The sequence below is a fragment of the Heptranchias perlo genome, chromosome 25 (assembly GCF_035084215.1).
Source record: "Heptranchias perlo isolate sHepPer1 chromosome 25, sHepPer1.hap1, whole genome shotgun sequence".
Lineage (NCBI taxonomy): Eukaryota > Metazoa > Chordata > Chondrichthyes > Hexanchiformes > Hexanchidae > Heptranchias > Heptranchias perlo.
The window spans coordinates 47,483,672-47,503,855 of record NC_090349.1 but is presented as its reverse complement, the minus strand read 5'-3'; the positions used below and the strand labels follow the sequence as shown (position 1 = coordinate 47,503,855).

The following is a 20,184-nucleotide window of genomic DNA, read 5'->3' as shown; positions in this document are numbered from 1 at the left end:
CATCTGATATCTGCTTTCACTTGTTTCTTAATTTTAAACAGGCATCTCTAAAATACTTCACCAAAATTTAAAGGCATAGATTAAGGATCCCTCAAACAGCAATGACATAAATGACCAGAAAGCCCTGTTTTAGTGATGTTGGGTGAGGGATAAATACTGGCCAGGACACCGGGGAGAACTCCCCTGCTCATCTTTGAATAGTGGCCGTGGGATCTTGAAGATCTACCTGGACAGGGCAGACGGGGCCTCAGTTTAACCTCTCCTCCAAAAGACAGCACCTCCGACAGTGCAGCACTCCCACAGTACTGACCCTCCGACAGTGCAGCGCTCCCTCAGTACTGACCCTCCGACAGTGCAGCGCTCCCTCAGTACTGACCCTCCGACAGTGCAGCGCTCCCTCAGTACTGACCCTCCGACAGTGCAGCGCTCCCTCAGTACTGACCCTCCGACAGTGCAGCGCTCCCTCAGTACTGACCCTCCGACAGTGCAGTGCTCCCTCAGTACTGACCCTCCGACAGTGCAGCGCTCCCTCAGTACTGACCCTCCGACAGTGCAGCGCTCCCTCAGTACTGACCCTCCGACAGTGCAGCGCTCCCTCAGTACTGACCGTCCGACAGTGCGGCGCTCCCTCAGTACTGACCCTCCGACAGTGCAGCGCTCCCTCAGTACTGACCCTCCGACAGTGCGGCGCTCCCTCAGTACTGACCCTCCGACAGTGCAGCGCTCCCTCAGTACTGACCCTCCGACAGTGCAGCGCTCCCTCAGTACTGACCCTCCGACAGTGCAGCGCTCCCTCAGTACTGACCCTCCGACAGTGCAGCGCTCCCTCAGTACTGACCCTCCGACAGTGCAGCGCTCCCTCAGTACTGACCCTCCGACAGTGCAGCGCTCCCTCAGTACTGACCCTCCGACAGTGCAGCGCTCCCTCAGTACTGACCCTCCGACAGTGCAGCGCTCCCTCAGTACTGACCCTCCGACAGTGCAGCGCTCCCTCGGCTGTGGCACAGGGAAAATGTCAGCCTGGATTATGTGCTCGGGGTGGGGGGCTTGAACCCGTGACCTTCTGACTCAGAAGCGCGCTGCTACCACTGAGCAGAGCTGAAACTTGACATCAGATATTTGCCTATAGTTTACAAACATTTAGCAGAAAGATTTTATCTAAAACCTCATTGTTTGCTTATGCACTTTCCATCGATAATTTTAACTGACAAATGGTTCCTCTGTGTGCAGGTTCGCCTCTGAGTCTGGTTCAAGGAGGAAGCATCACCAGGGGAACACCAGGCACCAGAGCTCCCTCAGAACCTGTGGCTTGTTACAGAGGTTCCATCACTCAGGTAATTGGTCATAATCGACCCTCTGACGTGGGCAGAGAACTGGAGCTCTGTTTCAGGGTACCGGTGACGTGCTCCGTAACGGACTTGCTGACTGTGTGGGCTTTGTATTCATGTCGACTCTGTCCTTGGCTGGGGATTTGTTCTGATCACCAAGCTGAGGACAGTAGCTTTGGTCTCCTGTCTCCACTTTACCTTCCCGTTGAAGCACAGATGACTGGCACCAAATGAAGGCGCCTGGCGAGTGACTGGGGGGAGTCGGCACTAACCTTCATGAATTTGATCCAATGGTCACAGACCAGATAGAGTTGAGAGAGGAGAAACCTTTTCTCTTCTTGTTAGTCACAGCATTAGGGGCAGGGACCCAGTGGGTGCCATCAGTCAGCCCATGTACCCATGGAACCCTGCAGTGTGATCCACTGTACTGGTACAGCCCTCTCTCACACTGCTACCCATGGCTCAGGCGGTGATGGTCTTGTGTATCGATCAGGTTGATGGGTTAAACGTGGTTCAGCACCTTGGGAATAATGACCAGAATATGAGAAGGTTTAAAGTCCAAATAGAAAGGGAAATAGTTAGTACAAAAACCAAGAGCACAGATTGGAATAGGGCAGATTTCCGAAAGATGGCTGGCGGGCTAGCTGAGGTGAGGTGAGGTGAGGTGGAGAGAGAATTTGGAACTCAGAGGAAGAGAAAATAATTTGATGCAACCAGCTGGGATTTTAGAAAAGCTGATCACAATCGACAAACCTGAGAGGGTTCAGTTCTGGGATCACTATTGTTCATTTTGTATATCGATGATTTGGATACAGAGCTGGACCAAGACGTGTCCAAATCTGCAGCTGTTATTAAAATAAGAGGCAGAGTAAATAAATCTGAGGACCAAAGGAAGCTGTGAGGGGTGATTGGTAAATGGCGGCCAACGGAATTCAACGTCATAAATGTGAGGTGGGACATTTTGGTTTTAAAAAAAAATAATTTTCCTATAAATAGAAAAGAAAGGAAGACGTGTATTTATAGAGTGCCTTTCACGACTGGAGGACGTCCCAAAGTGCTTTACAGCCAATGAAGTACTTTTGAAATGTAGTCACTGTTGCAATGTAGAAAACGTGCTAGCCAAATTGTGCACAGCAAGATCCCACAAACAACAATGAGATAAATGACCAAATCATCTGTTTTAATTATGTTGGTTGGGGGATAAATATTGGCCAGGACCCTGGGGAGAACTCCCCTGCTCTTCTTTGAATAGTGCCCTGAAATCTTTCATGTCTACCTGGTTTAACGTCTCATCTGAAAGCCGGCACCTCTGACAGTGGGGCTTGAACCCATGACCTTCTGACTCAGACGAGAATGCTACCCGCTGAGGCGAGGCTGATGAAGGTTAACTGGGATGGATGATGGGGGAACGCTGAGTGATGTGGAAGAGCAGAGCAATTTGGGGGTTCAGGCTCATGAGCCACTAAACCCAGCACCTCGGGTGGAAACGGCCAGAAAAAGGTCATGGAATCCTGGGTTTTATGGCACCAGATATAGATTGTAAAAGTTAAGATATAATGATGAATAATATAAAACCTTAGTAAGACCACAGTTGGAGTACAATGTGGGGAAGTGTGAGGTCATCCACTTTGGACCTAAATGGTGAGAGACTAGGAACTGTGGAGGAGCAGAGAGATTTAGGGGTCCAAGTATAGAAATCACTAAAATCCAGCAGTCAGGTACAAAAAATAACTAAAAAGGCCAATGGAATGTTGGCCTTTATCACGAGGGCTGGAATACAAAGGGATGGAAGTTATGTTACAGTTTCTCAGAGCTCTGGTTAGACCCCACCTGGAGATATTGTGTTCAGTTCTAGGCCAGAACAAGGGGGCATGACCTTAAAATTAGAGCCAGGCCGTTCAGGGGTGATGTCAGGAAGCACTTCTTCACGGAAAGGGGAGTGGGAATCTGGAACTCTCTCCCCCAAAAAAGCTGTTGAGGCTGGGGGTCAATTAAAAATGTAAAGACTGAGATCACTAGATTTTCGTTGGGTAAATATATCCAGGGATATGGAGTGACGGCAGGTAAATGGAGTTGAGGTACAGATCAGAATGGCGGAACAGGCTCGAGGGGCTGAATGGCCTCCTCCTGTTCCTGTGCTCCACACTATAGGAATGTTATTGAGGCAACAGAGAGGGGACAGCCCAGATTCCCCAGGATGCTGCTGGGTGTGAAATACACAGAAATACACAGAAAGACTTGAAAAATTCAAGCTGTCTTCATTAGAACAGAGGAGATTCCAGGGTGAATTGATAGAGGGGTTTAAAATTCTGAAGGGACGGGACAGAGTAGATAGAATGGATTGTTACCAGTGGTTGAGGGGTTTAGAATGAGGGGACATAGATATAAGATTAAATGTAAGAGATTTAGGACAGCAAGCGGGAGAAACTATTTTACACAGAGAGTTGTGAGGCTGTGGAATTCACTCCCGGAGTTAGTGACTGAAGCAGAGACCAGGCCAACATTTAACAATAGGTTGGATCAGTGATTGGAGGAAAGGCGGATAATGGGATATGGGAAGAGGGTGGAGTTTTTTCATTCATTCGTGGGATGTGGGCGTCGCTGGCAAGGCCAGCATTTATTGCCCATCCCTAATTACTCTTGAGAAGGTGGTGGTGAGTCATGCGATTTGGACACTGCTGGTGTGGAGGATAAACACCAGCAGAGACTAGTGGGGCCGAACGGCCTGGATTGTAGATACAGATGTTGGTTGAACTTCAAAACCCAGGTGCGGAGTGCAGTAGGAAAGTATCACAGCTGTGATGGGGAGTTCGACACTCGGATAACCAGTGATTATGTGGCATTTTCTGGTTTAAATGTACCTACACTTGCATTGTGTGCTTTAGTGCTCAGAAGCCTATTTGCATATCCAGAAATATAGGCAGAGTCCAGCAATCGGCAAAAACGCAGCACTGACTGCACTTCCTGTCAGAGTAAATAACATTTCCAAGTCAATAGAGTAATGAGCCAAGAACGTTTTGTGAAAATTCTGTAAAGTAAATATTTCAGTATTGTGACCGAGGTCTGTGGTTCATGTCGTTTAAAAGTACTTTTCTCTGCAGTTCTTTTTCTCAGGAGGGAACGGGGAGAGAAAGCGGGGGAGAGGAAGAGAGCGAGAGAGAGAGGGAGTGGGAGGGAGAGAGGGAGGGAACGGGAGAGGGAGAGGGGGAGGGAGAGGGAGAGAGAGAGGGAGGGAACGGGGAAGAGGAAGAGAGTGAGAGAGAGAGGGAGTGGGAGGGAGGGGGAGAGAGAGAGGGGGGAGCGGGGGAGAGAGAGGAGGAGGGAGAGGGAGAGAGAGGGGGGAGCGGGGGAGAGAGAGGAGGAGGGAGAGGGAGAGAGAGAGGGGGAGGGAGAGGGGGAGGGGGAGGGAGAGGGGGAGGGAGAGAGAGAGAGGGAGGGAACGGGGAAGAGAGCGAGAGAGGGAGGGAGTGGGAGGGAGAGAGGGAGGGGGAGGGAGAGGGGGAGGGAGAGGGGGAGGGAGAGAGAGAGAGGGAGGGAACGGGGAAGAGAGCGAGAGAGAGAGGGAGTGGGAGGGAGAGAGGGAGTGGGAGGGAGAGAGGGAGTGGGAGGGAGCGGGGGAGAGGGGGGAGCGGGGGGGAGCGGGGGAGAGAGAGGAGGAGGGAGAGAGAGTGGGAGGGAGAGGGGGAGGGAGAGAGAGAGAGGGAGGGAACGGGGAAGAGAGAGAGAGGGAGGGAGTGGGAGGGAGAGAGGGAGGGAGAGGGGAAGGGAGAGAGAGAGAGGGAGGGAACGGGGAAGAGAGCGAGAGAGGGAGGGAGAGAGGGAGGCAGTGGGAGGGAGAGAGCGGGAGAGAGAGAGGGGGAGGGAGAGAGAGAGGGAGGGAACGGGAGAGAGAGAGGGAGAGGGGGAGGGAACGGGAGAGAGAGAGGGGGAGAGAGAATGGGAGGGAGAGGGGGAGTGGGAGGGGGAGGGAGAGGGGGAGAGAGAGAGAGCGCGAGAGAGGGGGGAGCGGGGGAGAGAGAGAGGAGGAGAAGGAGGGTGTGGGGGAGAGGGGGAGCAGGAGAGGGAGAGGGGGAGGGGGAGTGGGAGAGAGCAGGAGAGAGAGAGAGAGCACGCGAGGGTCTTTTATTCCCTCGGGGGCTCATTTCTAATCTATGTTCCTGCTGTCGGTTTTCCGCTGTGCTTGGTCAGTAAATGGCGTAAAGTCTGGTTTACTTTGTTCTGAGTTCTGGCACAGAATGTTCTCTCTTGCTCTACGATGATCCTTCATAAATCACCAGACACTAGTGAATGTGTCCCGCTGTTTAACAGGGCACGCCAGCAGAGGGTCTGTATAAAGGAACCATCACAAGAATTATTGGTGAAGACAGTCCAAATAGGAGTGAGAGAGCACAGAAAGAATCCTCCTCAAAAGGCCATGTCATCTACGAGGGAAAAAGTGGCCATGTTCTGTCATATGACGGTAAGGATCATGAATGTGGGTTCAAAACTCCACACATCCTGTCATTTTAACATCTGGGAACGATAAAAATTGGACAAATGCTCTCAGATTAAAGAAATAATTTATAAAGTTCCTCATCACATCCTCAAGACATTCCAAAGTGCTTCACAGTCAATGAATTAATTTTGTCGTGTAGTCACTTGTTATGTGGGCAAAAATGACAGTCAATTTGTGCACAGCGAGGTCCCACAAACAATAAACAAAGTGAATAACACAAAGTGAATGACCAGTTAACCGGTTTTAATGGTGTTAAGAGATAAATGTTCAGGACACTGGGAGAACTCCCTCATTATATTCAATAGGGAACTGGGAACTTCCAAATCCGCCTGAATAGGTTTAATGTCTCAGTTCAAAAGACAACGCTCCGACAGCGCGGCACTCCCTCAGTACTGACCCTCCGACAGTGCAGCACTCCCTCAGTACTGACTCTCCGACAGCGCGGCGCTCCCTCAGTACTGACCCTCCGACAGTGCGGCGCTCCCTCAGTACTGACCCTCCGACAGTGCAGCCCTCCCTCAGTACTGACCCTCCGACAGTGCAGCACTCCCTCAGTACTGACCCTCCGACAGTGCAGCCCTCCCTCAGTACTGACCCTCCGACAGTGCAGCACTCCCTCAGTACTGACCCTCCGACAGTGCAGCCCTCCCTCAGTACTGACCCTCCGACAGTGCGGCGCTCCCTCAGTACTGACCCTCCGACAGTGCAGCACTCCCTCAGTACTGACCCTCCGACAGTGCGGCGCTCCCTCAGTACTGACCCTCCGACAGTGCGGCGCTCCCTCAGTACTGACCCTCCGACAGTGCAGCCCTCCCTCAGTACTGACCCTCCGACAGTGCGGCGCTCCCTCAGTACTGACCCTCCGACAGTGCAGCACTCCCTCAGTACTGACCCTCCGACAGTGCAGCGCTCCCTCAGTACTGACCCTCCGACAGTGCGGCGCTCCCTCAGTACTGACCCTCCGACAGTGGGGCACTCCCTCAGTACTGACCCTCCGACAGTGCGGCGCTCCCTCAGTACTGACCCTCCGACAGTGCGGCGCACCCTCAGTACTGACCCTCCGACAGTGCGGCGCACCCTCAGTACTGACCCTCCGACAGTGCAGCGCTCCCTCAGTACTGACCCTCCGACAGTGCGGCGCTCCCTCAGTACTGACCCTCCGACAGTGGGGCACTCCCTCAGTACTGACCCTCCGACAGTGCGGCACTCCCTCAGTACTGACCCTCTGACAGTGCGGCGCTCCCTCAGTACTGACCCTCCGACAGTGCGGCGCTCCCTCAGTACTGACCCTCCGACAGTGCAGCGCTCCCTCAGTACTGACCCTCCGACAGTACAGCGCTCCCTCAGTACTGACCCTCCGACAGTGCAGCGCTCCCTCAGTACTGACCCTCCGACAGTGCAGCGCTCCCTCAGTACTGACCCTCCGACAGTGCGGCGCTCCCTCAGTACTGACCCTCCGACAGTGCGGCGCTCCCTCAGTACTGACCCTCCGACAGTGCGGCGCTCCCTCAGTACTGACCCTTCGACAGTGCGGCGCTCCCTCAGTACTGACCCTCCGACAGTGCGGCGCTCCCTCAGTACTGACCCTCCGACAGTGCGGCGCTCCCTCAGTACTGACCCTCCGACAGTGCGGCGCTCCCTCAGTACTGACCCTCCGACAGTGCGGCGCTCCCTCAGTACTGACCCTCCGACAGTGCGGCGTTCCCTCAGTACTGACCCTCCGACAGTGCGGCGCTCCCTCAGTACTGACCCTCCGACAGTGCGGCGCTCCCTCAGAGCCAGGCAGGTGCCCTGAGAGGATCTGACTGGAAAGCACTGTTACTATTAAGCGAATGGAAATCAATCGATCAGGCAGGATGTAATCGGGCAGATTATCAACTTGCTGCCTGGGGGTAACGATTGGGTTTTGCAAATCGGCCAAGTCAATGAGAATGAAGGTTTGGTGATTTCTGCAACGAGCAGGCGGTCAGCAGCAGCAGGATTTTTCTCCAGGTCTGTGCCGTGCAGCCTGGTCACAATCTCCTCACCAAGGGCCAGGAGGAAATGAGTTTTAGCTTTTCCTGGTGCTTTCGTTAAAGCAGGTCTGAATCTCCGCTCCTAACTCAGGACGTCTAAAATACCACAGCTGTAAATTCCATACATTTCAAATTCCACCGGTGTAAATTGTGAATTCCATATGTGTAAGCAGAGACCTGCTCTGGTTTTTGCACTAATCCATATTCCATATAATTATCCAGGTATCACATCAGAGAATTCAAAAGATGACGGACGGAGCTCCAGGGCCTTGCACGAGATCACTGGCGTGAAGCGGAGCTACGAGATGATGGAAGGGAGGATCTCTTGGGGATTACCGGCACGGGAGCAGTTAGCTTCAGGCTACGAGGGTAAGTGAGAAAGAACATTCTTAACAGAAGAGGAAACCTCTTAAACCTCTAGAATTTCATCTCAAACCTTAATTAACCACAGCGATTCATCCCGGCATTTCGGGGGTGAAGACAGAAGCTTCGTTCTGTCTCTCTCAGATCAATCTGCTGAGAAAGTGTTACTGTAAACGTCCCTTTCACAGAGGAACTGCCCGTGTTCACTCGGACAACTATTGCTGAGAAATCTCTCGCCTTTCCTTTTTTTATGACTAGTTTGAAGTAATTCCTATCCCAGTGGATAGGTACAGAAAATAGTTAAAAAGGCTAATGGAATGTTGGCTTTTATCTCAAGAGGACTGGAATACAAAGGGGAGGAAGTGATGTTCCAGCTGTCCAGAGCTCTGGTCAGACCACATCTGGAGACTGGGTTCAGTTCTGGGCACCGGACCTCAGGAAGGATATATTGGCCTTGGAGGGGGTGCAGCACAGATTCACCAGAATGATACCGGGGCTAAAAGGGTTAAATTACGAGGACAGGTTGCAGAGACTAGGCCTGTTTTCCCTTAAGTATTGAAGATTAAGGGGTGATCTAATTGAGGTGTTTAAGATGATTAAAGGATCTCCGCCCCTGCCTTAGCTCATCTGCCGCTGAAAACCTCATCCAGGCCTTTGTCACCTTGTTACCTCGACTATTCCACTGCTCTCCTGGCCGGCCTCCCATCTTCCACCCTCTGTAAACTTCAGCTCGCCCAAACTCCGCTGCCTATAACTCCCACCGAGTCCCGTTCACCCATCACCCCCTGTACTCACTGACCTACATTGGCTCCTGGTCCGGGAATGCCTCGATTTTAAAATTCCCCCCTCCTCGTGTTCAAATCCCTCCATGGCCTCGCTCCTCCCTTTCTCTGTAACCTCCTCCAGCCCTACAGCCCTCCGAGATCTCTGCACTCCTCCAATTGTTGCCTCTTGTCCATCCCCGATTTCCATCGCTCCACCATTGGCGGCCGTGCCTTCAGCTGTCTAGACCCTAAGCTCTGGAATTCCCTCCCTAAACCTCTCCGCCTCTCTCTTCTTAAAACCCAACTCTTTGACGAAGCTTTTGATCACCTGTCCTAATATCTCCATATGTGGCTCGCTGTCAAATTTTGTCTGATAATCGCTCCTGCGAAGCACCTTGGGAGGTTTTACTGTTAAAGGCGCTATATAAATGCAAGTTATTGTTGTTGTTGAAGTACAGTTTCCAGGGTTAAATTCCTCATCAAAGGTGCAGCAGAATATTTGTTGTGTGTTTCAGGGCTGATGGTTCGTGCCGTTCCCCGGGACAGAATGGGTCAGCACGATTCTAAGGAATGGCCTCAGATACACGGCTCAATCACACAAGGTACACTCTGTTAGGCTGTAGTCGGAGTTAATGAAACACTTTGGTTGTAGACTGTCGACAGTCCGTGTGCTCTCTCCACTCACACACAGTCCACAGGTTCTGTTTCAAACTGTTAACAGCAGAAAGGTGAAATTCCCAGGAGCATTTTCTCTGAGATACCTGGACCTTTCCTACAATCTTTGAAATAATGAACCGCATCAGAAGCAGTGGTTTACTTGGTCAAACGCCAGCTCAGGCTTTGTTTCCTGTCGATTGGAAACAGTGACTCTCCTTCCTGTGACTGTCACTCTCTCCTTTTCCACACGGAGGGTTCTCCGAACTTGGAATTCTTCACCACAAGTGGCAACTGAGTCAGAGACTGTGACACTATTTTAAAAGGAATTGGAGAAGTATTTGAAAATAAAGAATATTAAGGATTATAGAATCATAGAATGGTTACAACACAGAAGGAGACCATTCAGCCCATCGAGCCTGTGCTGGCTCTTTGTAAGAGCAATCCAGTTAGTCCCATTCCCCCGCTCTTTCCCCGTAGCGCTGCAAATTTTTTCTCTTCAATATTTATCCAGTTCCATTTTGAGGCCATGATTGAATCTGCCTCCACCACCCCCTCGGGCAGTGCATCCCAGATCCTAACCACTCGCTGGGTAAAAAGACTTTTCCTCATGTCACCTTTGGTTCTTTTGCCAATCACCTTAAATCTATGTCCTCTGGTTCTTGACCCTTCCACCAATGGGAACAGTTTCTCTCTATCTACTCTGTCTAGACCCCTCATGATTTTGAACACTTCTATCAAATCTCCTCGCAACCTTCTCTGTTCTGAAAACAGCCCCAGCTTCTCCAGTCTATCCACGTAACTAAAGTCCCTCATCCCTGAAACCATTCTAGTAAATCTCTTCTGCACCCTCTCTAAGGCCTTCACATCTTTCCTAAAGTGCGGTGTCCAGAACTGGACACAATACTCCAGTTGTGGCCAAACCAGTGTTTTATAAAGGTTCATCATAACCTCCTTGCTTTTGTACTCTATGCCTCTATTTGTAGAGCCCAGGATCCCGTATGCTTTTTTAACCACTTTCTCAACCTGCTCTGCCACCTTCAACGATTTGTGCACATATAACCCCAGATCTCTCTGTTCCTGCACTCACTTTAGAATTGTACCATTTAGTTTATATTGCCTCTCTTCGTTCTTCCTGCCAAAATGTATCACTTCACACTTCTCTGCATTAAATTTCATCTGCCACGTGTCCGCCCATTTCACCAGCCTGTCTATATCCTCTTGAAGTCTATCACTATCCTCCTCACTGTTCACTACACTTCCAAGTTTTGTGTCATCTGCAAATTTTGAAATTGTGCCCTGTACACCTAAGTCCAAGTCATTAATATATATCAAGAAAAGCAATGGTCCCAGTACCAACCCCTGGGGAACACCACTGTACACCTCCCTCCAGTCCGAAAAACAACTGTTCACCACTACTCTCTGTTTCCTGTCACTTAGCCAATTTTGTATCCATGTTGCTACTGCCCCCTTTATTCCATGGGCTTCAATTTTGCCGACAAGCCTATTATGCGGCATTTTATCAAACGCCTTTTGAAAGTCCATATACACCACATCAACTGCATTGCCCTCATCGACCCTCTCTGTTATCTCATCAAAAAACTCTTATCAAATTAGTTACATACGATTTGCCTTTAACAAATCCATGCTGGCTTTCCTTAATTAATCCACATTCGTCCAAATTACTATTAATTTTGTCCCGGATTATTGTTTCTAAAAGTTTCTCCATCACCAAGGTTAAACTGACTGGCCTGTAGTTGCTGGGTTTATCCTTTGCAATTCTCCAGTTCTCTGGCACCACCCCTGTATCTAAGGATGTTTGGAAGATTATGGCCAGTACCTCCACAATTTCCACCCTTACTTCCCTCAGCAACCTAGGATGCATCCCATCCGGACCGGGTGAGTTATCTACTTTAAGTACAGCCAGCCTTTTTAGTACCTCCTCGTCATCAATTTTCACCGCATCCAGTATCTCAACCACCTCCTACTGAGACTTTGGCAGCATCTTCTTCCTTGGTAAAGACAGATGCAAAGTACTCATTTAGTACCTCAGCCATGCTCTCTGCCCCACTTCTCCCCTTACTACCCGTTTACTGTTTACATGCCTATAGAAGACTTTTGGATTCCCTTTTATGTTGGCCGCCAGTCTATTCTCATACTCTCTCTTTGCCCCTCTTATTTCCTTTTTCACTTCCCCTCTGAACTTTCTATATTCAGCCTGGTTCTCACTTGTGTTATCGACCTGACATCTGTCATATGCCCCCCCTGTCACATGCCTCTTTTTACTCCTTCATCTTATTCTCCATCTCTTTCGTCACCCAGGGAGCTCTGGCTTTAGTTGCCCTATCATTCCCGAGGTGGGAATGTACCCAGACTGTCCCCGAACCATCTCCTCTTTAAAGGCCCATTGTTCAATTACAGTTTTGCCTGACAATCTTTAATTCCAATTTTCCCCGGGCCAGATCCGTTCTCATCCCACTGTAATTAGCCTTCCTCCAATTAAGTATTTTTACTCTAGATTGCTCCTTGTCCTTTTCCATAACTATTCCAAACCTTATGATATTATGATCACTGTTCCCTAAATGTTCCCCCACTGACACTTGCTCCACTTGACCCCCCTCATTCCCCAGAACCAGATCCAGCAATGCCTCCTTCCTCATTGGGCCGGAAACATACTGATTAAGAAAGTTCTCCTGGACATACTTCAGAAATTCCTCCCCCTCTTTGCCCCTTTACACTATTACTATCCCAGTCTATATTAGGATAGTTGAAGTCCCCCATTATCACTCCTCTATGGTTCTTGCACCTCTCTGTAATTTCCTGCAAATTTGCTCCTCTGTATCCTTCCCACTAGTTGGTGGCCTATAGAATACACCCAGTAGTGTAATGGCACCTCTATTGTTTCTTAACTCTAACCAAATAGATTCTGTCCTTGACCCTCCAGGACATCCTCTCTCTCCAGCACTGCAATATTCCCCTTAATCAATACTGCCACCCCCACCCCCTCCTTTCTTTCCTGAACACCTTGTATCCCGGAATATTTATTACCCAATCCTGCCCTTTTTTTGAGCCAGGTCTCCGTTATCACCATGACATCATATTCCCATGTGACTATTTGTGCCTGCAGCTCACCGACCTTGTTTACCACACTTTGTGCGTTTACACAATGCACTGCAAACCAGTCTTAGACCTTCTTGTACTCTCTCTTAGTCTGATCCCATCTAATACTGTACTATTTCTTACTCTAGTTCTATCTGTCTCTCCCGATCCTTTGTGCCCCTTGTTTCCCCTTTCCAATGCTACATCCTGGCGCCCATCCCCCTGCCAAATTAGTTTAAACCCTCCCCCACAGCAGATTAGGGCGAAGGGCGGGAAGTGGTATTGGTGCAGAGAGGGAGAACTGGGTCAGGGAGCGATAAATATTTCAACACACTGAAGGCTCTTGTGTTACTGTGTTTTATTTTTGAATTGATATCACTTGAAAATGTGATAAATGTAAAATATTCTTTTTGGGTTTCTATTAAAATAATGTACTTGTTGATTTTAATTCTTGTTTTTCTTGAGATGCCCTGGTGTGTGCACTGGCGTTATTCTAGACTGTTCTTTCAGGCATACCTCGATCACACGCTGAGGCCCATGAAGACTGTCTGAGGCGGGAGGCGAAGCAGATCAAGAAGGAGAGTGCCCCACCACATGGCTCCTCTGAGGCTATGAAGGGACGGCCCCGAGAGGGTCTCATCCCCACTGTCAAAGAAGCAGGGCGCTCAATCCATGAAATCCCTCGCGAGGAGTCCCGGAGAACCCCAGAGACCTCCACACTATCCAAACCCGGCAACGACGGCTCCTTCTCACAGGTAGAGATCCCATTTAAAGCCTCACTGTGCCCAGTCAGTGCGTTACAGCCATAAGCACTCGGGGAGGGCACTGACCATTCACCTAGGATTGAAAGCAGCGTTGGTCTTCAGGCTGAAAGGTTCCTCTGTGTAGATGCTGGAAGGGCTCATGTTTGAAGTGAGTTTGGAGGATCAGGCGATTTCCCATTGACTTAATTGCCCTCACAAAGGGCAGCTGGTTTGAGGGGCAGTAGAGGTGCTGAGTTTGGGGTCTAGGTGTGTTACTGGGCAGAGGAGAGAATCTTCACCCCAAGGAGGGAGGGAGGGAGGGGGGGAACACTGATTGAAGTCCGGTCCATTCCCTCCCCTCAGACCTGTCGACACACAGTTCATCGAGTAATAAATGATCAGGGTGTAATCATAGCTGAGGAGAGCGAATCAGAGCAAAGATTGTGTTGGTGATTTCTGTGTTAGCACTGGGTACGTGATATAGACATGTCATGCACACTCTCTGGAGGTGGTGTGCTTTATTCTAAGTTTGGAACTTCCCTGTGATCTGCTGCCAATCATCAAACCTGCATCAGTGGTAGCTCATCAGTATAACCCACGGTGATCTGTACAGAGAACTTACACTGAGACCATGAGCTGCAGTCTGCATTTCAGACAGGCATAACCCTGTTTACGTTGCTAGCTTCTGACTTTATACAAGCACACTAACTAACCTTAACCCCAACCCTAACCCTAGTTAATGCCTCTATCCAAGCACGCTAACTGCCCCCAGTCCCCAGTCCCTAGACCATCCCCAGCCCATACAAGGAGTTTTCTGCGAACACTGTTTAGAGAACAGAGGAGAAAAGTCCTGGGGGGTAATTTTGACTTTGATCACAGTGTAAAACAGCTGATAGCGAATTGCAGACGGCTTTACATCTCTCCTCATCTTTATTTCCATTGAAGCCAATGGGGGAGATGTTTTACAAGCAGCTGATTCGCTATTACCCGTTTCACACAATCGCACAAAGTCAGGAGCTACCCCAGTGGGTCTAAAGTGACTCAGCACTCTGTAAACGTTGTATTCTGTGCAGTGTCTAATCCTGGTGTTGCAGGTTTCCAGTCTGCACCCTATTCTCTCTGGTTCAGTCACTGGTCTGGATCCCATGTCCTTATGGTCAGTGCTCCATGTCGACCCAATCCTTCTCAATCTGTGGAACCCCCTTCAGCCCTGACCCTCGTGATCTTGCTCACCGATAGGTCGGAGGTCACTCTTAAACAGGATGGTGAAGGGCTCTCACCTTGATCCAAACCCAGAATATGTTCCCCTGTAATCAGAGTTCACACAGGAAGCGATTACTGGCCTCCCTTTCGTTCAGTTTTGAAGAATTATCCTTTCATTGTAAATGATGAAAAAGCCCCACCCCATTGGCCTGTGGAGTGAATAACTTGTCGATTTATGCTAAATACTGACCTTATTTGGTGACTGAAATGGCGAAAGAAAGCAAGAAATCGTGAAGTGATAGCAGGTCAGGAGGCTCTTTGCTCTTGGAAATAATTATTTAACATCATGTTCCCAATAACCCCCCGACACAGACAGAGGGCCTGCAATTAAATATCAGCACAGAGGCTTCTCCCACCTGTGCCTGCACCAGCTCCTTCAACGGGAACTCTCTGCTCCAATCCCATCTCCCCGCCCGATCCCCGGATCATTTTATATTCTTACTTTTCCAATACTCATCCAATTCCCTTTTGAAGGTCGTTACAGTCCCTCCCTCAATAACCCCTTGTGGTAAAACATTCCCTGTTCTAATACTCTCTGTGTGAAAATATTCCATTAAACTCCCTCTTCATCCTCCCAGTGATAATCCTCTGTCTGTTACTGATTCACTGACCAGTCTTTCAGTTTACTCTCTAAACCCTGCAGGGATTTGAAAACCTCCCCTTTAAGCTTCTCTGTTCCAGAGGAAAAAGGCCCATTTTTCGAGCCAATGACATTGTATTTTTTTTCCTTCCTCAGGGAACTCCACTAAAATGTGAGAACAGTCCGTCTGCATCAGCGGCCAAGAAGCACGATGTAAGGTCCCTAATCAGCAGCCCGAGTAGGGCCTTTACTCCTGGGCACCAGTTGGATGTGATGCCTGAAGGCGGAAGAGGTTTGGAGAGGGTTCGGTATAACGAGAGCCCCAAAAGCAGGCCGAGTCCCATCATTAGTAGCGGGGGCTCAATCACACGAGGGGCTCCCGTCATTATACACGAGCCAGCAAAGCCTCAGATCAGCCCACAGTCCTACGAGGATTATCAGGCAGCCCATCGGACACCTCTGCATTATAACGGACCCTTACACAGGGGCTCCCCTGTGTGTGTGAGAGAGGCTGTCTCCCGACAGCAAGAAGGTAAACAACTCGAGGCAGCAGCACTCCAAGGACTAACCGGAGATTAGGAGCTCAGCAATTTACTGGACAGCAGGCCATGGAAATAATGGAACAAAGCTCAGCATTCTCACACTCTCTGTCGTGTTAACTGATTGCTTAATTCGAGCTGTACGTGTGGTCGCACGCTCGCTCTCCGTCACACGCTCCCTCTCCATCGCACGCTCCCTCTCCATCGCACGCTCCCGCTCCGCCGCACGCTCCCACTCCGTCGCACGCTCGCTCTCCGTCGCACGCTCCCTCTCCGTCGCACGCTCCCGCTCTGCCGCACGCTCGCTCTCCGTCGCACGCTCCCTCTCCATCGCACGCTCCCGCTCCGCCGCACGCTCCCTCTCCGTCGCACGCTCCCGCTCTGTTGCATGCTCGCTCTGCCGCACGCTCCCTCTCCGTCGCACGCTCCCTCTCCGTCGCACGCTCGCTCTGCTGCACGCTCCCTCTCCGTCGCATGCTCGCTCTGCCGCATGCTCCCTCTCCGCCGCACACTCGCTCTCCGTCGCACGCTCGCTCTGCCGCACACTCCCTCTCCGTCGCACGCTCCCTCTCCGTCGCACGCTCGCTCTGCTGCACGCTCCCTCTCCGTCGCATGCTCGCTCTGCCGCATGCTCCCTCTCCGCCGCACACTCGCTCTCCGTCGCGTGCTCGCTCTGCCGCATGCTCCCTCTCCGTCGCACGCTCCCTCTCTGTCGCACACTCGCTCTGCCGCACGCTCCCGCTCCGTCGCACGCTCGCTCTGCTGCACGCTCCCTCTCCGTCGCATGCTCGCTCTGCCGCATGCTCCCTCTCCGCCGCACACTCGCTCTCCGTCGCGAGCTCGCTCTGCCGCATGCTCCCTCTCCGTCGCACGCTCCCTCTCTGTCGCACACTCGCTCTGCCGCACGCTCCCGCTCCGTCGCACACTCGCTCTGCCGCACGCTCCCGCTCCATCACATGCTCGCTCTGCTGCACGCTCGCTCTCCGTCGCACGCACCCGCTCTGCCGCACGCTCGCTCTCCGTCGCACGCTCCCTCTCCGTTGCACGCTCCCGCTCTGCCGCACGCTCCCACTCCATCGCACGCTCTCTCTTCGTCGCACGCTCGCTCTGCCGCATGCTCCCTCTCCGCCGCACGCTCCCTGTCCGTTGCACGCTCCCTCTCTGTCGCACGCTCGCTCTGCCGCACGCTCCCACTCCATCACATGCTCGCTCTGCTGCACGCTCGCTCTCCGTCGCACACTCGCTCTGCCGCACGCTCCCGCTCCATCACATGCTCGCTCTGCTGCACGCTCGCTCTCCGTCGCACGCTCCCTCTCCGTCGCACACTCGCTCTGCTGCACGCTCCCTCTCCGCCGCACGCTCCCTCTCCGTCGCACACTCGCTCTGCCGCACGCTCCCGCTCCGTCGCACACTCGCTCTGCTGCACGCTCCCGCTCCATCACATGCTCGCTCTGCTGCACGCTCGCTCTCCGTTGCACACTCGCTCTGCCGCACGCTCCCGCTCCGTCGCACACTCGCTCTGCTGCACGCTCCCGCTCCATCACATGCTCGCTCTGCTGCACGCTCGCTCTCCGTCGCATGCTCGCTCTGCCGCATGCTCCCTCTCCGCCGCACGCTCGCTCTCCGTCGCACGCTCCCTTTCTGTCACACACTTGCTCCGTCGCACACTCCCTCTCACAAGGCTGTGGATGCTGGGGGTCAATTGAAAATTTCAATACTGGGATTGATAGACTTTTGATGGGTGAGGGTATTAAGGAATATGGAACCAAGGTGGATAGATGGAGTTAAGATACAGATCAGCCATGATCTAATTCAATGGCAGAGCAGGCTCGAGGGGCCGATTGGCCTCTTCCTGTTCCTGTCAGCGTGTGAGGCTCTCTTTACTCCATGAACATTGCTGTTAATTTGGGCGATCCTGTTCTCAGAGTTCTGTTTTTCTGTTTCTCCAATCGTTCCCCTTTTCTTGATTTCTACAGGCAAAGTGGTTTCTCAGGAGCGAAAGGCCACTCCCACCCCCAGGGAAATGTGTTCTGCCAAATCACCGCACAGAGCGATCCCAGAGCACCACGCTCACAACCCATATGATCAGCTGCTTGGAAGGATGACAGCTGCTGATTTGTACCGTAGTTCCATCCCACTGGCCTTTGACCCTGCTGCTATGGCGAGAGGGATTCCCCTGGAAGCAGGTGATGGATTATTACTGGCTCTCTGGAGGAGACTCTGAGATGAGAATGGAAGGAGTCTGACAAAGTTGATGGGAAAGATTGTTCACCATGGCAAAGGGATGAAATCCCGGGAGATTGGCAGGGAGCGAAGACGGGTGGAAAATAAATGAGGGAGAGGAGAATCGATCTGCCATCTTACCTTGATATATATTAATGACTTGGACTTGGGTGTACAGGGCACAATTTCAAAATTTGCAGATGACACAAAACTTGGGAGTGTAGTGAACAGTGAGGAGGATAGTGATAGACTTCAAGAGGATATAGACAGGCTGGTGGAATGGGCGGACACGTGGCAGATAAAATTTAACGCAGAAAAATATGAAGTGATTCATTTTGGTAGGAAGAACAAGGAGAGGCAATATAAACTAAGGAGTATATAATTCTAAAAGGGGTACAGGAACAGAGAGATCTGGGGGTGTATGTGCACAAATCACTGAAAGTGGCAGGGCAGGTTGAGAAAGTGGTTAAAAAAGCATTTGGGATCCTGGGCTTTATAAATAGAGGCATAGAGTACAAAAGCAAGGAGGTTATGATGAACCTTTATAAAACACTGGTTCGGCCACAGCTGGAGTATTGTGTCCAGTTCTGGGCACCGCACTTTAGGAAAGATGTGAAGGCCTTAGAGAGGGTGCAGAGGAGATTTACTAGAATGATTCCAGAGATGAGGGACTTTAGTTACGTGGATAGACTGGAGAAGCTGGGATTGTTCTCCTTGGAACAGAGATGGTTGTGAGGAGATTTGATCGAGGTATTCAAAATCATGAAGGGTCCAGACAGAGTAGATAGAGAGAAACTGTTCCCATTGGCGGAAGGGTCAAGAACCAGAGGACACAGATTTAAGGTGATTGGCAAAAGAACCAAAGGTGACATGAGGAAAAACCTTTTTACACAGCAAGTGGTTGGGATCTGGAATGCACTGCCCGAGGGGGTGGTGGAGGCAGATTCAATCATGGCCTTCAAAAGGGAACTGGATAAGTACTTGAAAGGAAAAAATTTGTAGGGCTACGGGGAAAGGGCGGGGGAGTGGGACTAGCTGGATTGCTCCTGCACAGAGCCAGCATGGACTCGATGGGCCAAATGGCCTCCTTCTGTGCTGTAAACTTTCTATGATTCTGTGATTCTATCTCGCTCGTTCCCGCCATTGCTGCATCCAACTGGCTGTTGATTGGCTCGAGCACTTTCACCGCCATGATCCACCCAGTCATCTGTTGTCTGGTCCACCTGGCCATTATTCCTTGTCTGCTGAAATTCTTCTGCCATCTGCCCAAATCTGGTCATTTTGAATCTGCCCTCTTGGATTCCCTTCAAGTGATGCTCCACGTTCGCCCTTTCTCTGTTATTTAAGAATACCAATCACATGACTGTGAGGGCCTCTCTCCCTTGCTGCCTTTCCTTGTAATGGTGGAGATTCGCCCTGTGCACCTGGGCACTGACTCCATCTCCCTTCTGTTTCTTTGACCATAACTGGACAAAGTCTCACGGTGAGTCCAGACCAACACACTGTCCAGCTTCAGGGTCATTTCCTTTGACGAATACATTACCGATTTGGCAATATAACTCACCCCCCCCCCCGACATCACCCCCCCCCCGACATCACCCCCCCCGACATCACACCCCCCCGACATCACCCCCCCGACATCACCCCCCCCCCCCCGACATCACCCCCCCCCCCGACATCACCCCCCCCCCCGACATCACCCCCCCCGACATCACCCCCCCGACATCACCCCCCCGACATCACCCCCCCCGACATCACCCCCCGACATCACCCCCCCGACATCACCCCCCCCGACATCACCCCCCCGACATCACCCCCCCCGACATCACCCCCCCCGACATCACCCCCCCCGACATCACCCCCCCCGACATCACCCCCCCCCCGACATCACCCCCCCCGACATCACCCCCCCCCCCGACATCACCCCCCCCCGACATCACCCCCCCCGACATCACCCCCCCCGACATCACCCCCCCCGACATCACCCCCCCCCCGACATCACCCCCCCCGACATCACCCCCCCCGACATCACCCCCCCCCGACATCACCCCCCCCCGACATCACCCCCCCCCCGACATCACCCCCCCCCGACATCACCCCCCCCCCGACATCACCCCA

At 51.7% G+C, this 20,184-nt stretch overlaps 1 protein-coding gene across 1 annotated transcript in view; it reads left to right on the top strand.

The window, feature by feature from the left end:
- Positions 1 to 20,184, top strand: part of ncor2 (nuclear receptor corepressor 2) — a 261,584-nt gene that overhangs the window by 225,071 nt on the left and 16,329 nt on the right. Inside the window, exons 27-33 of the mRNA XM_068006268.1 lie at positions 1,231 to 1,334; positions 5,637 to 5,787; positions 8,061 to 8,207; positions 9,481 to 9,567; positions 13,229 to 13,473; positions 15,461 to 15,836; positions 17,820 to 18,029. Of these exons, the coding sequence (XP_067862369.1) occupies positions 1,231 to 1,334; positions 5,637 to 5,787; positions 8,061 to 8,207; positions 9,481 to 9,567; positions 13,229 to 13,473; positions 15,461 to 15,836; positions 17,820 to 18,029 (1,320 nt within the window). The remainder of the gene's footprint in view (positions 1 to 1,230; positions 1,335 to 5,636; positions 5,788 to 8,060; positions 8,208 to 9,480; positions 9,568 to 13,228; positions 13,474 to 15,460; positions 15,837 to 17,819; positions 18,030 to 20,184) is intronic.